This window comes from Lissotriton vulgaris, chromosome 7 (assembly GCF_964263255.1).
Source record: "Lissotriton vulgaris chromosome 7, aLisVul1.2, whole genome shotgun sequence".
Lineage (NCBI taxonomy): Eukaryota > Metazoa > Chordata > Amphibia > Caudata > Salamandridae > Lissotriton > Lissotriton vulgaris.
This window is the reverse complement of record NC_141695.1, coordinates 205,164,075-205,188,625: the sequence shown is the minus strand read 5'-3', so window position 1 is coordinate 205,188,625 and position 24,551 is coordinate 205,164,075. Positions and strand designations below refer to the sequence as shown.

The 24,551-nt window shown below is 43.9% G+C and overlaps 1 protein-coding gene across 1 annotated transcript in view; it reads left to right on the top strand.

The window, feature by feature from the left end:
* Positions 1–1,401: 1,401 nt before the first annotated feature.
* The window catches only part of LOC147701200 (sialoadhesin-like), a 272,501-nt gene continuing 249,351 nt past the window's right edge, over positions 1,402–24,551 (top strand). Inside the window, exons 1-2 of the mRNA XM_086929319.1 lie at positions 1,402–1,484; positions 2,117–2,190. Coding sequence (XP_086785445.1) covers positions 2,151–2,190 — 40 coding nt within the window. The 5' untranslated portion in view covers positions 1,402–1,484; positions 2,117–2,150. The remainder of the gene's footprint in view (positions 1,485–2,116; positions 2,191–24,551) is intronic.

Below are 24,551 nucleotides of genomic sequence, written 5' to 3'. Positions count from 1 at the left end.
GTACATGTAAAGCCACCCGGCGTCACACAGCTAAATGGCTTGCGGCACTGCTCTGAGTCAATTTTGAGTTGAAAGACCCCTGTGCTCCCCACTGCCCTGGCACATAATTGGCTGCCATGCACTGGTAGATTGTTTTTGTGCAGGAAGGTAAACCTTCCTGGACAAAAACAATCATTAGAGGTGTTTTCCTCTTTGTATGTGTGCTGCAGAATGCAGCATGCATAAAAAGATATTCTGCAGCACGCAAAAAAAGAGGAAAAAAACAAGAAGAAATTAAATAATTTCTCCTCGGTGCACCTCCCTACGCCTCCTCTGGGGAGGCGTGCCATTCTGAAGCATTCCCAGGTTTACGATTTCTCGTAAATCTGGGAATGTGGCAGGTTCCATGGGTGTCGCACGGGAACACCCACAGCAACACCCATGGAACGCCCCTTTCACACACAGTGCTGCGCGAAAAGGGGCAGTATTTACAAGGACACAAAAAGCTGAACAGGGTGGCTTTACGTGTCCTTGTAAATATAGGGCAACTCACTGCGCCGCCGGTGTTTCACAAAACGTGACATATCAGAGGCGCAAAGGGCTTGTAAATAATCCTCTAAATTTTAATAAGCATGAGATGGTGCCTCATAAAGTGACGGACTTCAGCAGCTGCTCCAATACTGGCTTTATTAAATATTGAGGGGCTGATTTACAAGCCCCGTGCGCCACAAGTACTCCACTGTTTCCCATTTTAACAGTGGCGCACTGCGGCGCAAGGGGCTTGTAAATAAGCCCCTGACTATTTTCATGCAACAAAGTATCATACATCTTACTATCATTCCCGTCATAAATAATTACGATTTGACTAAAAGCATTAAATGCATGTGATCTTGGAACTGGGCATTTTAGGGGGATTGGTTGTGGTTCTCTGTCTGCTCAGTGTGAAGCCTGAGAATGCTCTGCATGCCCCTAGAGATGCAGGTAAGCAAGGCCCTGCCTTCCTATACATGGGTTGTAACGACTCATTGAATTGTAGATTAAGATTAAAAAAAATATGGTGAGGTCATCACCTAGATGTTCTATGGATTTCGACACATCAGCAAATGAGCTCTTTGTATTTATTCTTGTGAGACTGGCACAGTGGGCAAGATGTGGAGGGACAGATCAAAGCATTCATTTTAACAGGTTGTAAATGGAGGTTGAATTTGATGCGGTGATTCAGTTCAATTACTCAACTGCCCAAGGGATTTCAGAGGTTTATTCGAACTTTTTGAAACTGTGATTTTCCTTCCGGCGTTGCTCTCTCAAACCGCCTCTCCCATTTCTCTTCTGCATCATTCAGCAGGCTCATCCCCCACCCCCGCCCCCTCGTGCTTAACATATTCTGCCTTCCCAGACCATCTCTTCCTCTTCTCACTCTTGGTGGTGTAACTGTGATCTACTTGTCACACCCAAATGTGCCCCTGAAGAGAAGGAACTTACATTACGGCTCGCCCCACTCAGAGGTAAGTCTAATTAATGTTCGTGGTCATTAGCCGAATCATCTATTTTGGGGAGCAAAACATCTGTCATACCATCCTGATGCATTTTCTCAATGTCATGGCTTTAAAACCATCATTTAATCTATGGGGGCATTTGGTTTTGGGTTCCTTTGCCCTAACTATTGTGTGGAACACACAGGAGCCTTTGTTCCACTCTGGTAAATCAATCTATGCAATTCGAAGGACTACAGTCCCCACAGCCATCCCAATCCACCAAAGCCCCATTTGTGTTATTAGGAAATGATACACTAACTAGATGATTTGGCAGAGGTAAGGCCAGATGTATCATGGCATTACGTTACCCTTGCGTCACACGTGGTGTCGCAATGGCAACCAATACTAAAGTCAGACTTACCAAGCAATTTAAGTGAGTAAAACATGTTTGTTGTTGTTTTAATTTGACCCCAGACCTCCACTTACTTTGAACTCTATTCAATAATTTTCCTGGCTTTCATTATTTTCAGTATTTTATTGTACAAATGTAGATGGCTCTAATTTAACTTAAAACTACCCATGTGCTGTTTATCGATGCCCTGTTTATGCATGTTGCATAACTGCTTATTTCCACTACCTCAGCACAAACCTTGTTATTTCAGTTCCAGTGTTGTGTCCTCCACCCAAAGCCTGCAGATGTTCTGGACTCATCTCTTAGCACTGATCACGCTGCAACGTGAGTACTTCAGATTATTAAAAGAGGAACCCAGAGGCTGACAGGTGTTGGTTTCCCTGTGAGAAGCTCCATGTCATTTATGGATGAAATGCATTTTTAGTTTGTAAACATATTACATGATTGTGCTAGCATTGAATGAATCAATGTCAATATACGAGTTTTTTGTGTATAGGGCACTGAGGAGTGATAAAGCCAATGTGTTAAATCTCAGGAATGGAGGCTTGGAAGTCTTTCTTGGTTCTGGGAATGATCCAGTGATAGCTTTCAATCATCTGTGGGGAATTGCATCAACATCTTTAGGTAGACTTTAGCTCTCAGGCAGAGCACATGTACAAACAAATTGAATTAAAAAGCAGTATTGAAAGAGGTGCTTTGGCTGCGTCTCTGTTGTTGTTAATACAGGTCCTCTGTCTGTGTTTGAAGGGTTTTGCATGATGTGACTGCATGAGTAACGTGAATAGTAGGTTGGGCCAGCAAGGGATTTTGTTTCTGTAATGAGAAAACAGCTGGTGCGGAACTTAACTTAATTATGAACTCGCACTATTTGTAAATAATGGCTGAAGAAATGAATTATCGTTGTGAATAAATAATGTTACCACACTAACATTATACGAAATGAAGCATTGATATTGTATATAATGATACAAAAACCAGGTATATTGGAGTAAAAAAATATTTGGGTTATTTTATTAAGAGGCAAAGAGTTGATCATTTGATAAAAGTAGGGTACAGAAAATGCAAAAAAGATATATTGGGAGAATATTACATGTTCCACTGGTATATCAAATAAGGTCTAAACTGCTAGTGGATGATAACATTGACTTCAACTGAACAATAAGAAGAAAATCAATAGTACTAAACAAATCGGATGCAGAATTAGACGATGTTGTCGACGTTTCGGTCTTTTTGTAATTATTTCATAAGACCATCCTCAGGACAAAGGTTAAAAGCATTAGAATGTAGACCCTATGTCGCAGAATATACATACACTACCTAGCCAGGTAAGTGATGAACTGTCAAAGTCAGTTTGGGGATGATGTCTGTATAGATGTTAATTCTGCGACTTCCAAGTGGGGATGCTTTTAGATTAGGCTCAGTAGAAACGTTTGATTTTCGTAATCTGGCTCAGCAAAAAAACGCTTGAGGCTTGTTCTGTACTCAGAATTTAATTCTCGCGTTTTAGAAGTCGTGAGTAGTCGGAAAAGAACTCCTTTCGGGTCAGTCGCGGTAGCAAACTTCCTTCGGGTCGGACGCGGCATCGTATTTTGATGAAAACAGCTCTTTTCATCAAAATCATCAAAATATGCTGCCGCGTCCGACCCGAAGGAAGTTTGCTACAGAATTAACATCTATACAGACATCATCCCCAAACTGACTTTGGCAGTTCATCACTTACCTGGCTAGGTAGTGTATGTATAGTCTGCGACATAGGGTCTACATTCTAATGCTTTTAACCTTTGTCCTGAGGATGGTCTTAGGAAATAATTACAAAAAGACCGAAACGTCGACAACATTGTCTAATTCTGCATCCGATTTGTTCAGTACTATTGATTTTCTTCTTATTGTTCAGTTGAAGTCAATGTTATCATCCACTAGCAGTTTAGACCTTATTTGATATACCAGTGGAACATGTAATATTCTCCCAGTATATCTTTTTTGCATTTTCTGTACCCTACTTTTATCAAATGATCAACTCTGTGCCTCTTAATAAAATAACAAAAATATTTTTTTGACTCCAATATACCTGGTTTTTGTATCATTATATACAATACCAATACTTCATTTCGTATAATGTTAGTGTGGTAACATTATTTATTCACAACGATAATTCATTTCTTCAGCCATTATTTACAAATAGTGCGAGTTCATAATTAAGTTAAGTTCCGCAACAGCTGTTTTCTCATTACAGAAACAAAATCCCTTGCTGGCCCAACCTACTATTCACTTCTCAGCGCAAGCCCGCAAGGGTATATTAGGTTGCTCACCTCTTAATAAATGCATGAGTAATGTAGCAAGAAGGGTATGTGTATTTTGAACTCTGCGACAAACAACACTGGAAGTAGTTTAACGTTATATAACACTGAAATACTATCTTGTCGAGTTCTGGAGGGGCTGGAAATGCATTGATTTCAATCTAATATGTACATTTTTTATTTATGTTGGTACTTAGTTGTTTTTGAATTAAAGTACTTCAAAAAACATCCTTGTGCGGATTTCTTAGGTTTTATTGTGCCTTGCTGAGTTCTAAGTTTCCACCATACACCATCTCCTTAAGAAAACCTTGGACTGCCTTTCCTCGCTCCTGTAAGGTTCAATTGCAAAACTGGTGTTCCTTTTGCTCAGTTTGGGCCAATAGTAAATTGGCGACAGGGTTCATCCTCTGTGTAAGGAGTACTTCAGTTACATCTCGACTGGTAAATACATTGTAAATGCAGACCCTGTATCAAAAGTGAGGAAGTGGTTTGCTGTAGTCAGTTGGCCCCAGAGCACCAAAAATAGAAACCTCATGACTGCTAGGGGACCATGTTCCTATGTTTTCACATGAAATGCAATGTTTCCCACTGCAAAAAGAGAGGCGAGCTGCACTACTGTTCATCTACCATACAGTGGAGTAGCTTTAAAGGGGGTGTTTAGGGTGTTACACCCCCCCTCATAAGTGTATTTTCTCGTAAATAGTTGGGTACACTGCTTTTAGCCGGGTATGGTGAGGTGTCTGTCGGATTTCACCAGTAATTTATACACAGACACAGACAATAACGCATACACACTCTCCCCCTCTTTGTGTGAAAGTCTTCCTAAAGGTTGGTTATTCGACAAAATAATGAGTTTTTTCTCACTTAGGGCCATATTGATGAAGATTGTGGTGCAGCACAGCCGAGCAAATCACCTTGCTGCGCTGTGCTGCATTGCTTCACTGAGAGAGGGAGGGAATGCGCCGTATTTATCTTTTATGGCGCATTCCTGTCCTTTTCCTTGTGGTGATGCAGTTTTAGCAACCTGGCACTATCACAGGCACCCTTGCACCATGGTTTAAGGGTGCCTCCAATGCATGCCGGATTGTATTTGTGCAGGAAGGATCACTTTCCTGCATAAAAACTATTCTGAGAGGCTTCTTCCTCTTTCTACATGTGCTGCAGAATGCTTGGTAGCTCTTGAATCTCTTCCTGAAGGGAGTGTGTTAGAACTGGGGGTCTCAAGTTGGCTGAGGCAGGCACCTTAGTCCAAATAGGGACCCTTGCTTCAAGTCAGGGAAAAGAGGGACACCCTCTTTAATAACCCCTGCTCACCCCCTGGTAGCTTGGCATGAGCAGCCAAGCTTATCTTCAAGGCAATGTGTAAAGTATTTGCAACCACACTCCCAGTGACACAGTGATAACACCACAAATGGACACCACACTAATGTATGAAAATAGCAGTATCTTTATAAAGAAGAAAAATATGGTAAGACCAAACAATAAAAATCCAACATAGGCGTATTCGTATTATTTCACTTTGGCGGTTATTGGGCCAACACACACTTGTAGGTTCTTGCGGTAATAATGAGCAGTTCACTATGTTCAAAGGCAGTCCTAGTGCAAGGCTATGCAGTTTGTAATGCAGTTTGTATTGTCAGACTGCTGCAGTTGTAATGCAAAAATAATGCAGTCCTCAATGCGCGTAATCAGGCAGTTCATAATGCAAGAATAATGCAATCCGCAATGCACATAATCAGGCAGTTTGTAATGCAAGTATAACGCACTCCTTAATGCGAGTAATAAGGCAGTTCGTAATGTAAGAATATTTCAATCCTCAATGCATGTCATCAGGTAGTTCGTAATGCAGGAATAATACAATCCCTAATGCAAGAAATAAGGCAGTTCGTAATGCAGGAATAATACCAGGCCAATCAACGTGATTAGCGCGGTACAACTAGGCTCCATGCACAGACAGCAGTCCTGAACTTTCTAAGGGCAGTCCAGGTACTGCCGGGCAGGTCAGGGCTGCTCGAGGACTCAGAGCGTCTAATGCGATGCAGCGGGAGAGAGACGGGAGCACTCCTGCACGCCTCCTGCATGCCAACTCAGGCTACAAACAATTGCTGCTCCAGATTGGAGTCCAAGCCTTATCTGGGGGATGCACTGTCTTGCTCTCTCTCTCTTCCCGTTCGTCATACGTCCTGCTGGGCGCTTCCGATGACAATACAGCTCCGATGCAAGTCGATGCTGTAGCCGGACAGGTTACGGCACTGCCTTTTCCATTGCTGACGATCTTGGGCAGCGAACAACGATCATGATTACCTCATGACTTCATTAGCTTTACAAAATCATTTAGCACGTTGCGTCTCGGGCCAGCGGTAGCAATCTTGATCCGCAGCCTCCGTTACAATGACGGCTCGGGCCACAAACAGCTACACAGCAGCGTGGACGATGATTCACGCTGCAGGGGCACTGCAGTCACGGGGCACTTTCCAACCAGCACCAGGGACCACACGCAGTCTCAGGCTGCACACGCACAAAGCGTCGCTGAGACTCAGTTAGGTTTCAGGCCGCACTGTCCCGGGGCAATGCGTACGACGATCTCGGGCTGCAAAAATCACATGCACACAGCTTCGCTGAGACACATTTGGAAACTTTGATGTTCCTGAGTTTCCACAACAGGGAGCCAGCACTCCCCGGGCCCTTGGAGACAAGTTACTTCAGGACACAGCACACAGCAACGTCCTTTCAAGAAGGGGTACACAGCACAATGCAAAGTCCCTTAGCCTCTTCCTTAGTTTAATAAACAAACTGAAGGCCAGCCCCAGAACACACAGATAGGGTCAGTCCTCCTCTTCAGTCTCTTTAGCTGTTCTTCCTTGGCAGAGGTTCCTCTTGACCACGAAGTAGTTTCAATCCTTATCAGTCTTGACCAGTCCATAGTTATACCTCTAAATGTCTATGAAGTCTTCGTGTTCAGGGGGCACTGACCCCTGTCCAAACCAGGCCTTGGTGTCTCCCTGCCAGTGACACCTTCTTCGTTTGATAGTGTGGGTCTGGTTACTCAATCACTCAGCAGGAGGTGGAGCCATTCTTTTATGGCGGCAGCCCAGGCCTCTTCACATCCAGGAGGCTATTTCTCCCCTCTACACTCCAGATGCAGGTCAGACTGTTGCTGTCTCACCTACTCCTCCCTTGGGTCAAGACATTTCCCAGATCCTATCACGTTCACATCCGGACAGTCAATCCACAACCAGGCAGAGACACACAGAATTGTTAGAACAAAGAAAATAGCCACTTCTGAAAGCGTGGTTTCTGAACACACCATTCAAAAACCACCTTCACAAAAAGATGTGTTATTAAATTGTGAGATCAGGCACACTAACCATCACCTATCCATCTTAAGCCTATGGGAATATAGGCTGGAAACACAGCCTTCCCCATTCTGTTCTATGGGCAAGATGCCCTTGCAACAGTGAAAAGCGAAATGGAGAGTATTTTACTGTTAGGACATGGTACACACCTCAGTACATGTCCTACCATTCACAGACACTGCACCCTGCCCAGGGGGGTACCTTGGGCCTACTATAGGCGTGTCTGATGTGCATAGAAAGGGAATGGTAAGGGCTGACAAGTGGTTGCACTTGTCAGGACAACTTGGCACTTATCAAACTGCACGCAGGCACTGTAGTGGCAAGCCTGAGTTCTCTCTTTGGGGCTATTTGTGTAGGTGGAACAATTAGTGCTGCAGGCCCACAAGTAGCATTTGCATTACCAGCCCTGGTGCACACAGTGCACTTTACTAGTAAGGCAAACATAACAATTATGGACAACAAATTACCTTAACAGTTTGTACAGGGAGCACTTGCACTTTGACACTGATCAGCAGTGGCACGGTGCCCAAAGCATCTAAGTCGGCTACATAATGTCAGAAAAAAGTTCCAGGAGGAAGGCAAAAAGTTTAAGGAACTTTAGCCACAGAGGGCCAAGTCCAACAGAGTGCAATATCCATTGGTGGAGGGGCAGGATGTTCCAGGACTTGGAGGCGAGATAGGAGAAGGAACAGCCTCCACTGTGGCCTCAGCGGATGTGCAATATCTGTGCGAGGGTAAAGGAGGTGGAGTGAAGGTGTCTGGGGGTTGCTGGAAGCAGCCACCACCCGTGCAGGTAAGTGTGGTGGGGTGGGTTTGGGGGTGGCTTCGACAGACGATCACAAGGGAAAATTAAATAAATTGTGAATTTTCCCTCGTCGTCGCCTGTCGTAATCCCCCCCACCTGGCCCCACTGCCCACCGCTCTTACCTGCACGAGCTGCGGCTGGCTGGAAGATCTTGCAGTGGTTGATATATGCTGGTTCTTGGTTGTGAAGGGCTTTATAGCCATCTATCAGCATCTTGAAGTGGCATCTTTTGTGGATGGGGAGCCAGTGAAGGGTCCCAGGTTGGGGGGAATGTGGGTTCATTTGTGTAGTTTGAGGATGAGTCTGGCTGCTGAGTTGAGTATTGTCTTCTAGTCTTCTCATGAGTTGCGTGGTGGTTCCTTCATACAGTGTGTTGCTGTAGCCTAGGGCCTGGGTGATGGATTTCTTCATCTCAATGGGGAACCATTGAAACGTCTTTGTAGCATGCAGAGAGTGTGGAATCAGGCAGAGGAGACTGCGATGATCGGTTGTTTCATGGTGAGTTATCTGTCCTGAATGATTTAGAGGTTGGGGGCATGGTCTGTTGGTGTGGGAGTGGGTCCAGGTTTGGTGTGCCACCATATGTCATTCCATGGGCGATGCTCTTCCCAAAGATCAACACTTCAGTCTTGTTGTGTAGCGCTTAAGGCATTTGGTCTTCATCCAGTCAATGACATTCTTCATGCAGTTGTGGAAGTTGTTCTTCATGGTGGAGGGGTCTGCTGAGAGGATGAGCTGCGTGTCATCAAAATAGGAGATGTTGTGGAGATTGTGTGTTCTTTCAGTGCCACGTAGGTTTTGAAAAGGGTGGGGCTGAGTGATGAGCTTTGAGGGAGACCGCAGATAGTGTGCTTCTTGGTGACGAGATGAAAAGTGGTAGGCGGATCCTTAGTGTTTGTCACATGAGTATAGATGCGATCCATTTGAGTGCGTCTCCCTGGGTTCCAATGTGGCACAGTCTCTCTCACTCTGTTCACAACTGTCAGCAAAGTCAATAGGTCTGGCTGAAAGTGCACGAGTTCCTCACTAAGTGACTGAGTGCATTGATGATGGATGTGTGAGTACATGGATGAATGGATGAGTGATTAGATGTATAGTAACCTATACGAATTTTCAGTTATAAGACAGACCTTTCATCTTTGTTTATTTTATTATGAATAATTCAGGATGATAAGATAGCAGAGTTCATAATCCTGCAGAATGAGGTTCTGTATGTTTTCAAATTTCCTAAGATTTTGAAGTTTCATTCTCGCCCATCATGCTAAGTAGCATTCAGCGACAACAAATTCCATCACAGCAGCTTGAGCAGAAGAAGGATCCCTGTATGACCCCCAATCATACACAACTCTTGGACACCTTTGATGACTGCACTTCATACATGAAATTCATTGCTGAAATTAATTTGTCTTCATGTGGCACATTCTATTGCTCAATTACAGGTAGAGCTGTGTGAGCTTTGTGTTCACCCTCGAAAGCATTTTTCTTGAATTCTCTTGTCTGAATGATTGATATCCATCTATCTGGTGTCCCTGGCTCTATTGCATTGGGCATGCTTACTGACATCTGTGTCTCACTGTTCCCAGCACCCTGTCATAAGTCACAAGGTAGTGATGGGTGTATTGTAGGGAAATCCTACTATCCTCACAGTAGAGGATAGCGTATCAGCACCTTTGAAATAGTCTATCCTACACTTCATAATTCTTCAATGTAAGTTGTAAATCTATATTCAAACAGTAATAGGCTCACATTAGTGAAGATTCGTGTCCTTAGGGATTCACAACATTTTTCAGAAGTAGATAGAGAAACCTACAACATTTGCTGATCTCCTGGCAAACAGATACAAAATGTATGTGCATGTTATAACTTTAAAAAAAAAACAGAGCCAAACGCACTTGTTAATTTCCTTTTCAGGGAAAAAATCCTTCTCTTACACATCACCAAGTTTGCGGGTTCTCCTTTCTTACACTGAAGAGTATATACTACTGTTCATAACAGCAGTAAATATTCAATCTTTTCCAGAGCAGGAAGGGGTTTAAGGTGTGTTTTTCAGTGTCGGTTTTCCCTTTCTGGGCTTCAGGGCTACATCAGCACTGGTGAAATCCCATGCTCAGGCCTCAGTGCCTCACCAATGTGTGACTTCACAGCTAAAGGTCTCCAAGGGCCCTGCAGTGTCTGTGGTAACGCACCAATCAGCCTGTTACCCTACCCTTTCCCAATGTGTTACCCTACCCTTTTGCAATTTGTTACATAGTTGGGAAAGGGTGGAGTGAAAAATCAGAGATTGAAACAATGCAGGTTCAATGCTTCAGTTTCATGTTGCAGCGTTCAAAGCAGAGAGGAGGAGTCCAAAGGTGACGCTTGCAGCCAGAAAGGTAAGTTAAACAGCTTCACTTATGGTGAGAGTGTTTGTCTGTGAGCAATTGTCTGAGCATGTCTGTGTGTCTACTTGGTTGTGTGTGTGTGGGTGTAAATGAAAGTGAAATGGATTAAGTGAAGGAATGAGTAATAGTAAGTGAGAATAAGTGATAGAAAGAGTGAGTATGAGTGAGAATGAATGAGTGAGGGAGGGAGATTGACATTCAGTGTAACTAAGTATTGCTGTGAGTGAGGCTGAGTGAGTCACATTCTGTATGAATTTGAACGAGTAAGAGAATGAATGAGGCAGAGTGAGTCAATGTAAGGATGCATTAGACTGATTGGGTCAGAATGAGTGAGAATTGGTGTAAATGAGTGAGGTTGGGTTAAATTAAGTGATGTAGAGTGAGTTTGAGTGAGTGAAGATGCATGGAAGGTTGATGACAAGGATTAAGTGAGGCAGAGTGAGAATGAGTAAGATTGAATGAGGCAGAGAGATACAGAATGATTCTGAGTGAGGCTGAGTCAGAGTGAGATTGAATGAATGAGAGCGAGTGGGTGTTAGATTTGGGGGTCTCTAGTTGGCACAGGTAGGTACTTGGGACAAATAGGGTCCTTTGCCTCTAGTCTGGGTAAGGGGGAAACTCCTAAAATAACCCCTGCTCACCCCCTTGGTAGCTTGGCACAAGCAAACAGGCTTATCTCAGAGGCAGTGTGTAAAGCATTTGTGACCACACACAGTAACCCAGTGACAACACTACAGATGGACACCATATAGTTGTATTTTAAAAATAAGTATTCTTTATATAGACTTAACACAAGACCACAAACGACAAAAATCCACAATACTATACTTAAGATTGTAGTTTTAGCTTAGTTCAGTTCTTAACATGCAACACTTTAAGTCAATGTACCTTACGATGCGTGACGCTTCCATATCAAAAGTTTTGCAGCAATGGAAACGTGGCAAAGTTCAGGTGTAAAGAAATAAAGATGTGAAGATCTTCCAGATGCTGCATGCTTCTCCGATGATGCAAGAAGTCTTGGTTCGATGCGTTGACTGCAGGGGCAACACCCTTGTTCAGCGATGCAACGGCAACAGCCTTGGCTGCGGCACTCTTCTCCAACGTTTGCGAGATGCTTCCATGCAATGCGACAACTACAGTGGTGACATCCAAGATGCGACGGCAGCAGCTCTGATGGCGGCACACTTACCCGTGGATGTGAGGCGCTTTTCTTGATGCGGTGCAATGCGACAGCTACAGTGGTGACATCCACGATGCGACGGCAGCAGCAGTGAAGGCGACACACTTCTTCCCCATTGTGAGATGCTTCTCTCGATGCGGTGCAGTGCGACGACTACAGTGGCGACATCCAAGATGTGACGGCAGCAGCAGCGACGGCGACAAGCTTCCCCTTCATTGCTGGACGCTTCTCTCGATGCGGTGCAATGCGTCCGCTACAGCAGCAACACCCTTCTTCGGAGTTGCGACGGAAGCGGCTGCAACGGCGACACGCTTCTTCCTCTTGAGTTGCGCTTCTAGCTCCTTGCGACAAGCAGTCCCCCAGAAGGCACTTAACAGCAGCAGGCACTTCCAAAGAACTCTGGGGAGCTGGGGTTTTGAAATCTGTTGTCCCTGAGACTTCAGCAGGAGGCAAGCTCTGTTCCAAGCCCTTGGAGATCCTTCACAAGTTGAAAATAAAGCACACAAGGTTCTTTCTCCTTTCTTTGGCAGTTAGGCAACCACTGCAGGCCAATCCCTCATGCAGCACTTTAGCTTAGGGATAGTCTCTCCTCAGTTTCTTCAGGTTCCCCTCAAAGGTTTCTTCTTTTAGTCCAAAAATGATCTATTTCTTGGGATCAGGGTCTCAATATTTATACCCCAAAATCCGTTGTACTCTGAAGGCAGAGGGGACTTTGCCTAGTCCAAACCAGTTCTGGAGCACCCTGTTTATATGACTCCTTCTTTCCTTTCATAGTGCAGGGCAGAAACATCAGACGCCCCACAGGAGGTGGAGCCAGCATTGTGGAGGAAAGGCACAGCCCTGGAGCACTCTGTTGACACGATTCCTTCTCTCCTTTCACGTTGTAGGGCAGAGACATCAGACATACCACAGGAGGTGGAGCCAGCACTGTGGGGGCAAGCACAGTCCTATTCAGGTCCCAGGTGCAACTCCTCCCTCCCATCTAGATGCAGATCTGTCTATTCACCACTGGGCTGACTCATCCTGTCTCCTGGAATCCCCCAGCCCCGTCACTCAAACTCCAGACAAGGAATACACAAGCTAGCAGAGGCAGGCTTAGATAGTAAGACAAAAAAATACCTACTTTCTAAAAGTGGTATTTTCAAACACCAAATGTTAAAATCAACTTTACTAAAAGATGTATTTTATCATTCTGAGTTCAGGCAAACTAAACTCGAATTTCTACCATGTTCCCTGAGTCAGTTAGGATTATAAAATGTAATAATCTAACTGTCCATTCTGACCTATGGAGAACATTTAGCCTTGCAATAGTGAAAAACGAAAATCGCTGTTATTCACTATTAGGACATGCCACGCACATCAGGGCTTGCCCTACCTTATACTTACAATGCACCCTGCCTTTGGGCCAACCATAGGGGTGTCTGATTTGAAGAAAAGGGAAAGTTTAGGGATCGGCAAGTGGGTGCACTTTCCCAGTCAGCATGACAGTACAGGACTGCTCACAGGCTCTGCAATGGCAGACCTGAGACACACTTTTACAAGCTGCTTCTGTGGGTGGCACAACCAGTGCTGCAAGCCCACTAGCAGCCTTTGGATTACCAGCCCTGGGCACTCCTGGTGCACTGTACTAGGTTCCGATAGGTAAACCAAACCAACCAATCATGCAATCACTAATCCATACATTAATTTACAATAGGGAGAGCATATACACTTTAGCACTGATCAGCAGTGGTAAAGTGCCCAGAGTCATAAAATAGCCAACAATTGGTCAGAAAAAATATAGCAGGAAGGCAGAAAGTTCAGGGATGACCCTTCAAAAAGGGCCAAGTCCAACAGTGGGAATGAGTGAGAATGTGTCCGACTGTGAGTATGAGAGAGTCAGAGTGAGAGTAAGTGAACTGGAATGAGTAGAGCTGAGTGAATGAGTGAGACTGAGTGAGAATGAGCATGTTAGAGTGAATCAGATTGAGACTAAGTGAGAATGAGAGAGTGATGGTTATGCTGAGTGAGTCATAGGGTTTGCATGATTCAGAATGAGTGAAAATGAGTGCGACTGAGTGAGAACAAGTGGGACCAAGTGAGTCTGGGTGAGTTCGAGTGACACAGAGTGAGATTGAGTGCAGATAAAAAAGAGCAAATTAGTGGAACTGAGTTAGAGTGAGTAGGACAGTATGAGACTAAGTGAGTCAGAGAAAGTAAAAGTGAGTGGAAGAATGAATGCATATAAGTGAATAAGACTGTGTGAGAGAGTAAAGCTGAGTATAGACGAGTGTGAGTGAACTCCACAAACCCTTCGAGATGAAGTTGGACGCCATCATTGGACATCGAGCCAAGTATTGTGCCCCTTGAAAGGTCACCAGCCACCACTGGTGAGTTTATGAAATCCCACAAATATGTACATTTGTAAGTGTGCATAAACTTACATTTCTGGCACTAAACCCTGCTTGTGATATTCTCATGCAAACATATTTGTGGAAGTCCATCGTACACAAGAATAAATCCAACATTCGAAAAAGTATGTAATTGTGAAACAGCTTACATATTTTCATGTGTAAGTCAAATTCACACATGCAAATTGCTTTTAGAATAGATGAATTGTTTTTCTGCTCCTTATTTAACATTTCGTGTGTGTTAGATTAACTTATTGGATTGTAATTTATGATTGTAATATTATGATGCAAGGAACTAGCAAAAGAAAAAGGTGAATTGCATTGCATAACTTCTCTGATAAAGTTCATTTATGGAATAAACCAAGGAGGCAGTATGAAATATAGCACTATTATACAGTTTTCTAAGAGAACATAGAAAAATAAACAACATTCAACCCCGAAACTGTGATACTTTTAAAAATGCTACAAACAAGCCCCAAACCACTGGTCAGAGTAGGTTGACTGCCCCCCTTGCACTACCTTTTTGGTATGCAGGCAGTCCAGGTTTACATTTTAGAACCTATACTGTTCAGTCTTTATGTGGAACGCTAGGAAGGCAGGCTTGGCTATTCACCAGTATGCAGTTTATGGTCCGCCCTATTTAATACCCTCTTTAATCAAGGACATTCTTAAATTGTTATCCACAGACTCCAAGATTCAAAATTCAACAAAGACTTGGTTACTAAAATGGGCAGTGATGGCTTTGCCTCCTCTATGGCCAAGGAAGCCATTTTGTCTCAAATATACTTTATTATATTTTCAATATGTATGAAACAATCTGAAAATACACAGTCAGATTTGCAGAGTTTTGTATGCCCTCCCCCAAGGACTCTATCTGTTTATTCCCCATCCCCACTTGGGCTATTTTGCTTGTTTAACATGAATAGCTTTTGCACTTTCTAAAACATTCCAGGATCAATTATACACTAGTCACTTGCCTTATCTTTGTAAATTTCCTGTGAGAACCCTTACTAGAGTATATCCCTTTCTCTACCATCATGCACCGCTCCATTTTCATAGGCCTGGCTTAAAGCTTCATAGTCAGGGCCTCCAGGAGACAGCCATAATGGTTGTATGACGTTACAACGCATACTTTTACAATGCATGCCTTTACAACGCATTTTTCACATCGCAACATCCTTTACAACGCATTCCATTACAACGCATGCCATTAAAACAAATTGTCTAAAGCTACCTTTACAACGCGTTCTATTAAATAAATAAATAAATTGATACTTGTATAGCGCACTACTCACCCGCAAGGGTCTCAAGGCGCTCGTATGAATACCGCTGTGGAACCCATCCTGGCTTTCCCTGTGAGGCATCCACTCCTGGGCACCCCCAAGGTGGAGGCCAGGCACCCTTAGCGTTGTGGGGGCCGTTGTGGAGATTAAGCAAGCTATTGCCCAGAGTTGCACTCCATGATTGGAATAGGCACCGAGGCAAGAATTATCAGGTCCCTCGAATTTTGAGCCCAAGACCCGCCGAGGCGGGGAATTGAACCCTGGTCCCGGGCCGGACCTCTGCATCAGGGTCTGCCGCTCTAACCATTGAGCCACACTTCTCCCATATTACATCGCATACTACCTTTACAACGCATACCATTACAACGCATACCATTACATTGCATGTATACTAAGTATTGGATAGTATAGGGGTAAAAATTACTCTTCTAACTCCAGGCAGTCCAACAGTAGAGTAAGTGTTGGATAGTGTAGGGGTAAACGTTACTATTCTAACTCCAGGGGGTGCAACAGGAGGGTACGTTTTGGATAGTGTAAGGGTACTATGCGTTGTAATGGTATGCGTTGTAATGGTATACGTTGTAATGACTGCGTTGTAATGACATTTATAATGGTATGCGTTGTAGTGGCATGCGATATAATGGTTGCGTTGTAATGGCATGTGATGTAAGGGATGTTGTGATGTAATGACTGCATTGTAATGTTAGTGCGATGTAAAAGTTGCGTTGTAAAGGTTGTGTCCCAGCCATGATTTACCTATATCCCACCGCAGTGCCTGCAGGCCATTATCATCTTACATTTGACCCTATTTCAGCTGAGTGCGTTTGTCCCAAATTTTCAAAAAAGCTATTTGTGCAGTCTGTGTGATATCACAATAATCAAAGACAAGTGGTCTCCTATGTTAATCTTAAAGGCATTGAAGGGCATTCACATGTGAAGCGCAGTATAACGCCTCCTGGCGAATATCCGCTATTGCATGAGCAACTAGTGAAAATCACAAATGTGACTAGGTACATGTGTGTAGATTGGATATGGTTAGAAATCTTGAACTGAACCAAGTGGAACCCAAAGTCGAATTGCACAAAGTGGAATCAACATGCCTTTTACCTATGCTCATAGGTTTCCCTATGCTCGTATCCAACGAGCATAGGGAACCCATATGTTTTTTCCCAGCATTACCTCAGTTTGCTCAGTGTGTCTGGCATATTATTTATAAGAGTTTTATATATACCGGACACCCCCAGTTCTTATGAGGTTGAGAGTGGATTCATTTTCCATCAAAGAACTATCCTGAATGTTAAACAGTCCTTCAGGATGTCTCACACACTGCCCTTTATTTTCTTTATTTATATTTCTTGTTAAACCTACTCTACAGTGTCAATGTACAATAAAAGAAAAGCCCATTTTAGAAAGCTTGGGGCAGATTTACAAGAAAGTGATGCATCTGCAGAGAAGCGTCTCTTACCCTGAGAAACACTTGCGCCACCATAGATGCCATATTACAATACGGCACACAATGGCGCAAGGATTGACAGATGCGTCAGAAATACTGACGATTCTGTTGGCACAAGAGTCACGCATTGCTGGAATCGTGTTGCAAGCCCAACGCAACTCCAGCAATGCATGTTGAGGTATCCACATTACCTTCAAGCAGGCGTACGGTTTTGACGCAGTGGCGTCCTGGAAGTGGCCCCGTGATATATTGTAGATTTCACTGCATCACTTTTAAGAGGCTATCCTGTGTCCGAACGCCAACCCTGCATACATTATACCTGACGAAGGTATATGTGACGTAGGGTTTTACAACGCAATGCATGTCCGTAGATGGGTCACCTTGTAAATGGGCGTCCTTTTCACGCTGCGTCACAAATATGATGCAACAGCGGCGCGAAAATTATCCAAGGGACTTATACATTTGCCCCCATGATTTTAGTTTCCTTACGATGTGCTTTGCAATTAAAGTTTGATTTATAATACCACACTGTGTTGCATTTAACACATTATACAGATTAGCGTATTATCACAAACAAAAACACATATTTCCTGAAATATTGATGGACATGTCTGCAGTTTCAGGCCAAAAATAAACTGTAAAGGTATGGTGATAAAATACTCTAAATCTCTGTAAGGAGTATTAAAATCAATCAATCTATCATATCATATAAAAAAATACCTACTGAGCAATGCAATATGGTCCGATATTGCCATCGAGGGGATGAGGGGACATTTGTAAACCCTTCATAAACAACAAATTGCATTTATCTGTTGGTGGGTGACCTGACCTGACTGTCTCAGGGATACTTTAGGTATTTTCACCAGTAGTATATGTTGCATTAAAAAAGATCTAGCAGATGTCTTTGGAATTCATATGATTGACCATCAAGTAGTTTTTAAATCGAGCTTTGTACCTTGATAGTTACCCCTACTTAAAAATAGTGAATTGCTGCACATCTAACCTTTGTTTTTTTCGTGTCTCCAGCCTTGGTTTTCTTTTTTTCTTATTTTTAAATTCTGGAGGAGGGATCCTGTTTTGACAGATGTCACAACTTCGTGTTGCAAGAGTTATTTTAAGCTAAATCATTGCTCAGGTTGCAACTTCCTTGGCAACCAGCCCACTGCAGAAGGGAGAGGCCAGCAGACTGGGTAAAGTCCCATTTGACGTCACACATTATTGAAAACCGCAAAACCTGAACATAGTCAGAAAGCTAGCGGCGAATCACGGGTTCAATTGAGCGTCAGCATTGCTGTCTGAGGAAGCGTATCCTGGTGCAGGAGCAATCGATGTATTCGAAAGCTTTATCAGGACTTGTCCATTGGTTCAAACGCCATTTCTGCACTTATCAAGCAGAACAAATATTGGCTCAGAAAAGCAGCACCAGTGCAATATTAATCCAGAAATTGAAGTGCAAAACATCCCAAAAATAACGTTGAAATGATGAATGAATAGCGTATATTGTACAAGGTATGCATGAGTGATAAAAGATATATCCCATGGCAGCAGAGATACATAGTATATATTACACATGGTGTGCATTGTCCAGAGTGATAAAAGGGAAGCCATAACAGAAGAAGTTAAAGTATAAATGTGTAGCATACATTGCACATGATGTGAGTATTCAAGGGTGATGAATAGTATAACACATACATGCAGAGGTACAGAAATATATATATCAGTGGTTAATTAGTAAAAAAATACGTGCCGGGGCTCTTAACAGGAGGCAGCTTCCACAACTCCATTTCTTCTGTTAGCACCACATATAAAAGAGCCAACTACTAACCATAATGTGACAAAAGTGGGGAGAGGATGTGGCATAATGGCCAGAGCTGGCAAACTCGGAGCTGGGGAACCAGGTTCGAGTCATGGCTTGGCTCAACATCCTGTGATTCAGGGTGAATCACCTGATCTCCCTGTGTCTACCAAAAATGTATGTGTCCTTAAATGGCGCTAATCTCCACAGTTGATGATTAAGTGCTGGTGCTGAGCACCAGAAACCACTGTTGCTCAGCTAGTGTGAGTGGTAGAATGCCTGGTGACATCATGGAATGTTTAGGTGCCTGGCTTGAGTGAAAAGTGTCAGTTGATGGCATGATGAGCGACAGAAAACCCCTGGTGGGGTTGTATTCCATCTACCTATTTTATCTTAATGAACTTAACCTGTAACTAAGCTTAATTAGAACATTGGGATGTTGGGAGCTCCATTGACAACAATGGACTGCTCCAGGCTTGTAATGGCTGGTTTAAGCCAGGAGCTCCAGCATTCCAATGTTTCTTTGTTCACAGCTCTGACTGTGAACAAAGGCTTCAGGGAGCCTGAGGGGATTTCAATCCCCTCGCGCTCCCTGAAGGTTTTGTTTTATTTTTTAGAACATTCTCCCCTCTAGTGGCAGAATGTTCTAATAGCGTTATAGCCCTTCGTAGCGGGGCTATACCAGATTTTAAAGTCCCTCTGCTTTGTTAAAGTCCCTCGCCTTCTGCTCAGGCCTTTAACACTGCAGCGGGCCTTTAATAGCCGGTATAGCCTGCTACGGCGGGCTATAAGGCTATAATAAATCTAACCTATTTCATACACATGGTTCCAAGTAATTTCTATTACCACATTTACACATTGTGAGAATTTTCCACAATTAAAATGGATACCTATTAGTGGGCCACAGAAGGCAGCAGAACTGACTGGGATGTTGACCGGATGGGAAGCAGGACAAAAGGATATGGAAGTGATTGAGAGGGATCTTTAACCTTTACTCTCTTTGGTAAAGTCATCAAACATGATTCCCCTTTGGTCGTATGGACATTTGGTAGCCGATTTGAAGAACTGAGGAAGAGTTAACATTCAGAATTCATTTACATTTCAATGAAGCTAGTACAGTGCCACAATGACAACTGAGAGGGTGGTAGGAAACTATGAAGGTTTATTCTTCAATTATTAATTCACCACAAGGTGCATAATTGGAAGTGATTGATGAAATATGTAATTACAGGAATGCATTTAAGGCATTCAAGCTGAAGTGCTATGAAATACAGAATGCAAACAATCAATATGTAAATAATGTCAAATCCAAACCGAGTGTTCAATAAATAAACTAGCCCTAGCTAAATTATAAAGAGGGAGTACAAAGGGGTTTTCTAAAGGGAAGAGGAAGGTGTCAGTAAAAGTGTGTTTAGCATGAAGCTTCAAAGTTAGGAAAGTCACAAAGGAAGAGAAATCCCTCACTTTGAAGTCAAGGAACGGTCTCTGCTCTAACTACTTTGGAACACCAATTAAAAACACAATCAAAGGTCCCAGAACATCCATCATAAATTGCTTCCATAGTCCAGAACTAAACCCATGGCAGCATTTGGCTAGAGGCGGTAACCCCCTACATATCCATCCTAAAATGATATGAAATAAAGGTGTTGTAAAGGTTGTGTATGCTGAGGCGTCTTTATGCTAGCTGTCTCTGGGCCCGACTCACAGAACTACCTTAAGACAACATCCTAAACTTACTACCATTTTGGTATTCACAGAAGGCACTTACTCATTTTGCTATTCACAGAAGGCACTTACCTATTTCGGTATTCACAGAAGTTAGGAGACCTAACTTTAGAACTCCTAAATGCCTTCTGTGAATACTGAAAGTCTTAAAGTTAGGATTTTTCTTAGTTTAGGAGTAGTAAAGTTAGGACTCCTAACTTTAGGACATCTGATATGATTGTTGAAATAGGCAGGTCCAGCCCCATAAAATGTGCACAAGGACTTAAATTGAACCCTCACCAAGACCGGAAGCCAGTGCAGGTCTTTGGGATAGCGGACTGAATTTGGGAATCTTAAGCAATAGTCATGCTGCCGCATTTTGTAGTAATTGCAACTTGCGTAAAGTCATCTTGTTTGCCCCTAAATGGAGTGCGTTACAGTAATCGATTTTTGACAATAACAAAGCAACAGTTACTGTTTTCCTTAGGTCCATAGGAATGAATGGTAAAACATTTTCATACAATCTTCAAGATATGTTCCAGAAGGACATTTCCTTGCCAAATAGGCCCACCTCAGTTTTGTCAGTATTCAACTTTAGACAATTGTCCCACCTCCATCTGATAATGTGAACCATACAGTTGTTAAACTCAGTTGCCACCTCCTCTGGCTTTGAGGATAGAGACACCACTATTTCTGTATCGTCTGCATAAGAAATGCCAGTAAAAACAGTGAGAGCGGATAAGTTTGGTCAATGGGGTAACATAGACATTGAACAAAGTTGGGGATAGCAAGGATCCCTGGGGGACTGTTAGTTCTGGGGATCTCTCGTTGGCAATGGTATTCTCCTTTCTCCAAATAGGGACTCTTACTTCTAAGTCAGGATAAGGGTATTACACTCCTTAATAACCCCTGCTCACCACCTTGGTAGCTTGGCACGAGCAGACAGGCTTATCTCAGAGGCCGTGTGTTAAACATTTGTGAATATACACAGTAATACAGTGAAAACACTACAGATGGACACAACACAGGTTTTATAAAAATAAGTATTCTTTATATAGACTTAAACACAAGACCACAAACGACAAAAATCCACAATACTACACTTAAGCTCACTTAAAATATGATTAAAGTTGCTTCGTTCAAGTTGATGGTAAATGCGACAAAGTTCTCAACAAAGTACCTGCATGCGTAATGCAAAGTAAACAAAAGGCTTGCAAAAGGTAAGTTGCGTTGGTTCCATGATCCAGGAGAGATGATGCGTCGTGCCTCAATGCTTGCGCAGAGTAGGGGATGCTTTGTGATCCTTACCGGTTCTGAGGTGATGCGTAGTTTCTCAGCCTGCCGGTCTGTTGCGGTACGCAAGATGGCACTTTGATGCGAGGCGATGATCCGGTTGCGATGCGAGAAGATGGCACCCCTGATGCGGCAATGCAATGAAGATGCGATGATGCCCTGGCAGCCCTGCAACACGCTTCTCCAGAGATGCGATGGCGACTCTCACGATGGCGTCACGCTTCTCCGGTGATGTGGCGATTTCAGCTGCATCAGCGACACACTTCTTCTCGATGCGTCGCGCTTCCAGCTCCCAGAGGCACCAAGTGTCTGGAGTCAGAAGTCCCAGCAAGGATATTCAGTGCGGAGCTGGAGGTGAAGTCTTTTGTCCCTGAGACTTCAGCAGGGGGCAAGCACAGTTCAAGCCCTTGGAGAATATTCTGTAGATGGAAGTCCTTACAAATCTCCACCTCCTTTCCCTTGGCAATGAAGGAACCCCTGCAGGCCAACCCAACAATCAGCACACTGGCAGAGGGGCAGTACAACTCCTGCAGCTTCCTTGGTTCTTTTCCTTGGCAGACAGGTTTCTTGTCCAGAAGTGATCTAATTTCTTGGGATCAGGGTCCCAATATTTATACCCCAAAATCCTTTGTTCTCTGAAGGCAGAGAGGCCTCTGCCTAGTCCAAACCAGCTCCTGAGCACTTTGTTTACATGACTCTCTCCTTCCTTTCACTATGCAGGGCAGAGACTTCAGCCACCCCACAGGAGGTGGGGCCAGCTCAGGGGAGGGAAGATGCAGCTCTGGAGCACTCTGTTGACATGATTCCTCCTCTCCTTTCACAGTGCAGGGCAGAGACATCAGACAAGCCACAGGAGGTGGAGCCAGCATTGTAGAGGGAAGGCCCAGCCCTATTCAGGTCCCAGGCGCAACTCCTTCCTCCCATCTAGATGCAGAACTCTCTATTCACCACCGGGCTGCCCCAGCCTGTCTCCTGGAATCCCCCCGCCTTGTAACTCACAAACCCAGCCAAGGAATACACAACCAAGCAGAGGCAGGCCTGGATAGTTAGGCAAGAAAATACCTACTTTCTAAAAGTGGTATTTTCAAACACAGAATATTAAAAACAACTTTCCTAAAAGATGTATCTTAAAATTCTGAGTTCAGGCATACTAAATTCGAATTTCTACCATGTTCCCTGAGTCAGTTAGGATTATAGGAATGTAATAATCTAACTGCCCATTCTGGCCTATGGGAACGGGTAGCCTTCTATAGTAAAAACCGAAAATGGCTGTATTTCACTATTAGGACATGCTACACACTTCAGAACATGTCCTACCTTATACTTACAATGCACCCTGCCCTTGGGCCTACCATAGGGGTGTCTATTATGAAGCAAAGGGAAGGTTTAGGGACTGGCAAGTGGGTGCACTTGGCCAAGTCGCCATGGCAGTGCTAGACTGCGCACAGGCCTTGCAATGGCAGGTCTGGGACACACTTTACAAACTGCTTCTGTGATCCGCACAACTTGTGCTGCAAGCCCACCAGCAGCAGCATTTGATTTACAAGCCCTGGACACACATGGTGCACTGTACTAGGGGCTGACAGATAAATCAAATAACTCAATCATGGAGTAACCAATTAGTACATCAATTTAACATAGGGAGCACTTGCACTGTGGCACTGATTAGCAGTGGCACAGTGCCCAAAGCATAAAACCAGCAAAACCATATCCAAATAGAGGAGGCAATCTGTCAAAAATGGGAGACTCACGTCAATGATGCCATGTCTAACAGGTGTCCCCTCCAGCTGAAATGTGGGGAGAACTACCCTTCCCCTTGGTTCTCTTCTCGAAGGCAGACAATTCTGGATAAACCATCATCGTTGGCGTGTTCTGTAACAGGGCAGTGTTCCACTGTAAAGTCCATACCCTGTAGGGAAATGGACCACCTCAACAACTTTTGGTTCTCAACCCTCATCTCCATCAGCCATCTGAGGGGCCTGTGGTCAGTCCCAAACAAGTATGGTCTCAACTTCATCAGTGTCCAGACCACAGCAAATGCCTCACGCTCAATTGCACTCCACCTCCACTGCTGAAGGCTACAGGTTGGTCTAGGCCCTCTTCATTAATCTGTGATAGAACAGCCCCCACACCATGCTCTGAAGTGTCTATCTGTACAATGAATTATTTTGAGAAGTTGGGCACGTGAAGCAAGGGTGCTGTGCACATGGCTGTCTTCAGGGCGTCAAAAGCCTTCTGACGGGTGTCAGTCCAGTTCACTTTCTTGGCCTGCTTCCTGGAAGTCAGCTCAGTCAAGGGTGCAACAATGTTGCCATACCCCTCGACAAACCTCCTGTGGTACCCCGTGAGTCCGAAAAAGGCTCTCACCTGTGTCTGAGTCTTTGGAGGTTCCCATGCCAGGATAGTATCGATCATGGGTTGTAGGGGCGCCACCTGGCCGCTTCCTACCTGGTGACCCAAGTACACAATGGAACCCTGCCCGATCTGGCACTTACTTGCCTTGATCGTGAGGCCTGCCTTGCGCAGTGCCATCAACACTTCCCAGAGGTGCTGCAGATGTTCTTTCCAACTGGCGCTGAACACTGCAATGTCATCCAGGTAGGCGGCACTGAAATCCTCCAGCCCAGCCAAAACTGGTTGACCAACCTCTTAAAGGTTCCTGTGGCATACGAATTTATAGAATATACAATACTCAACAGCTTAAATAAGCAATATTCACTTGTAGCAGAGAAGGGTTTGGCAGAAAAA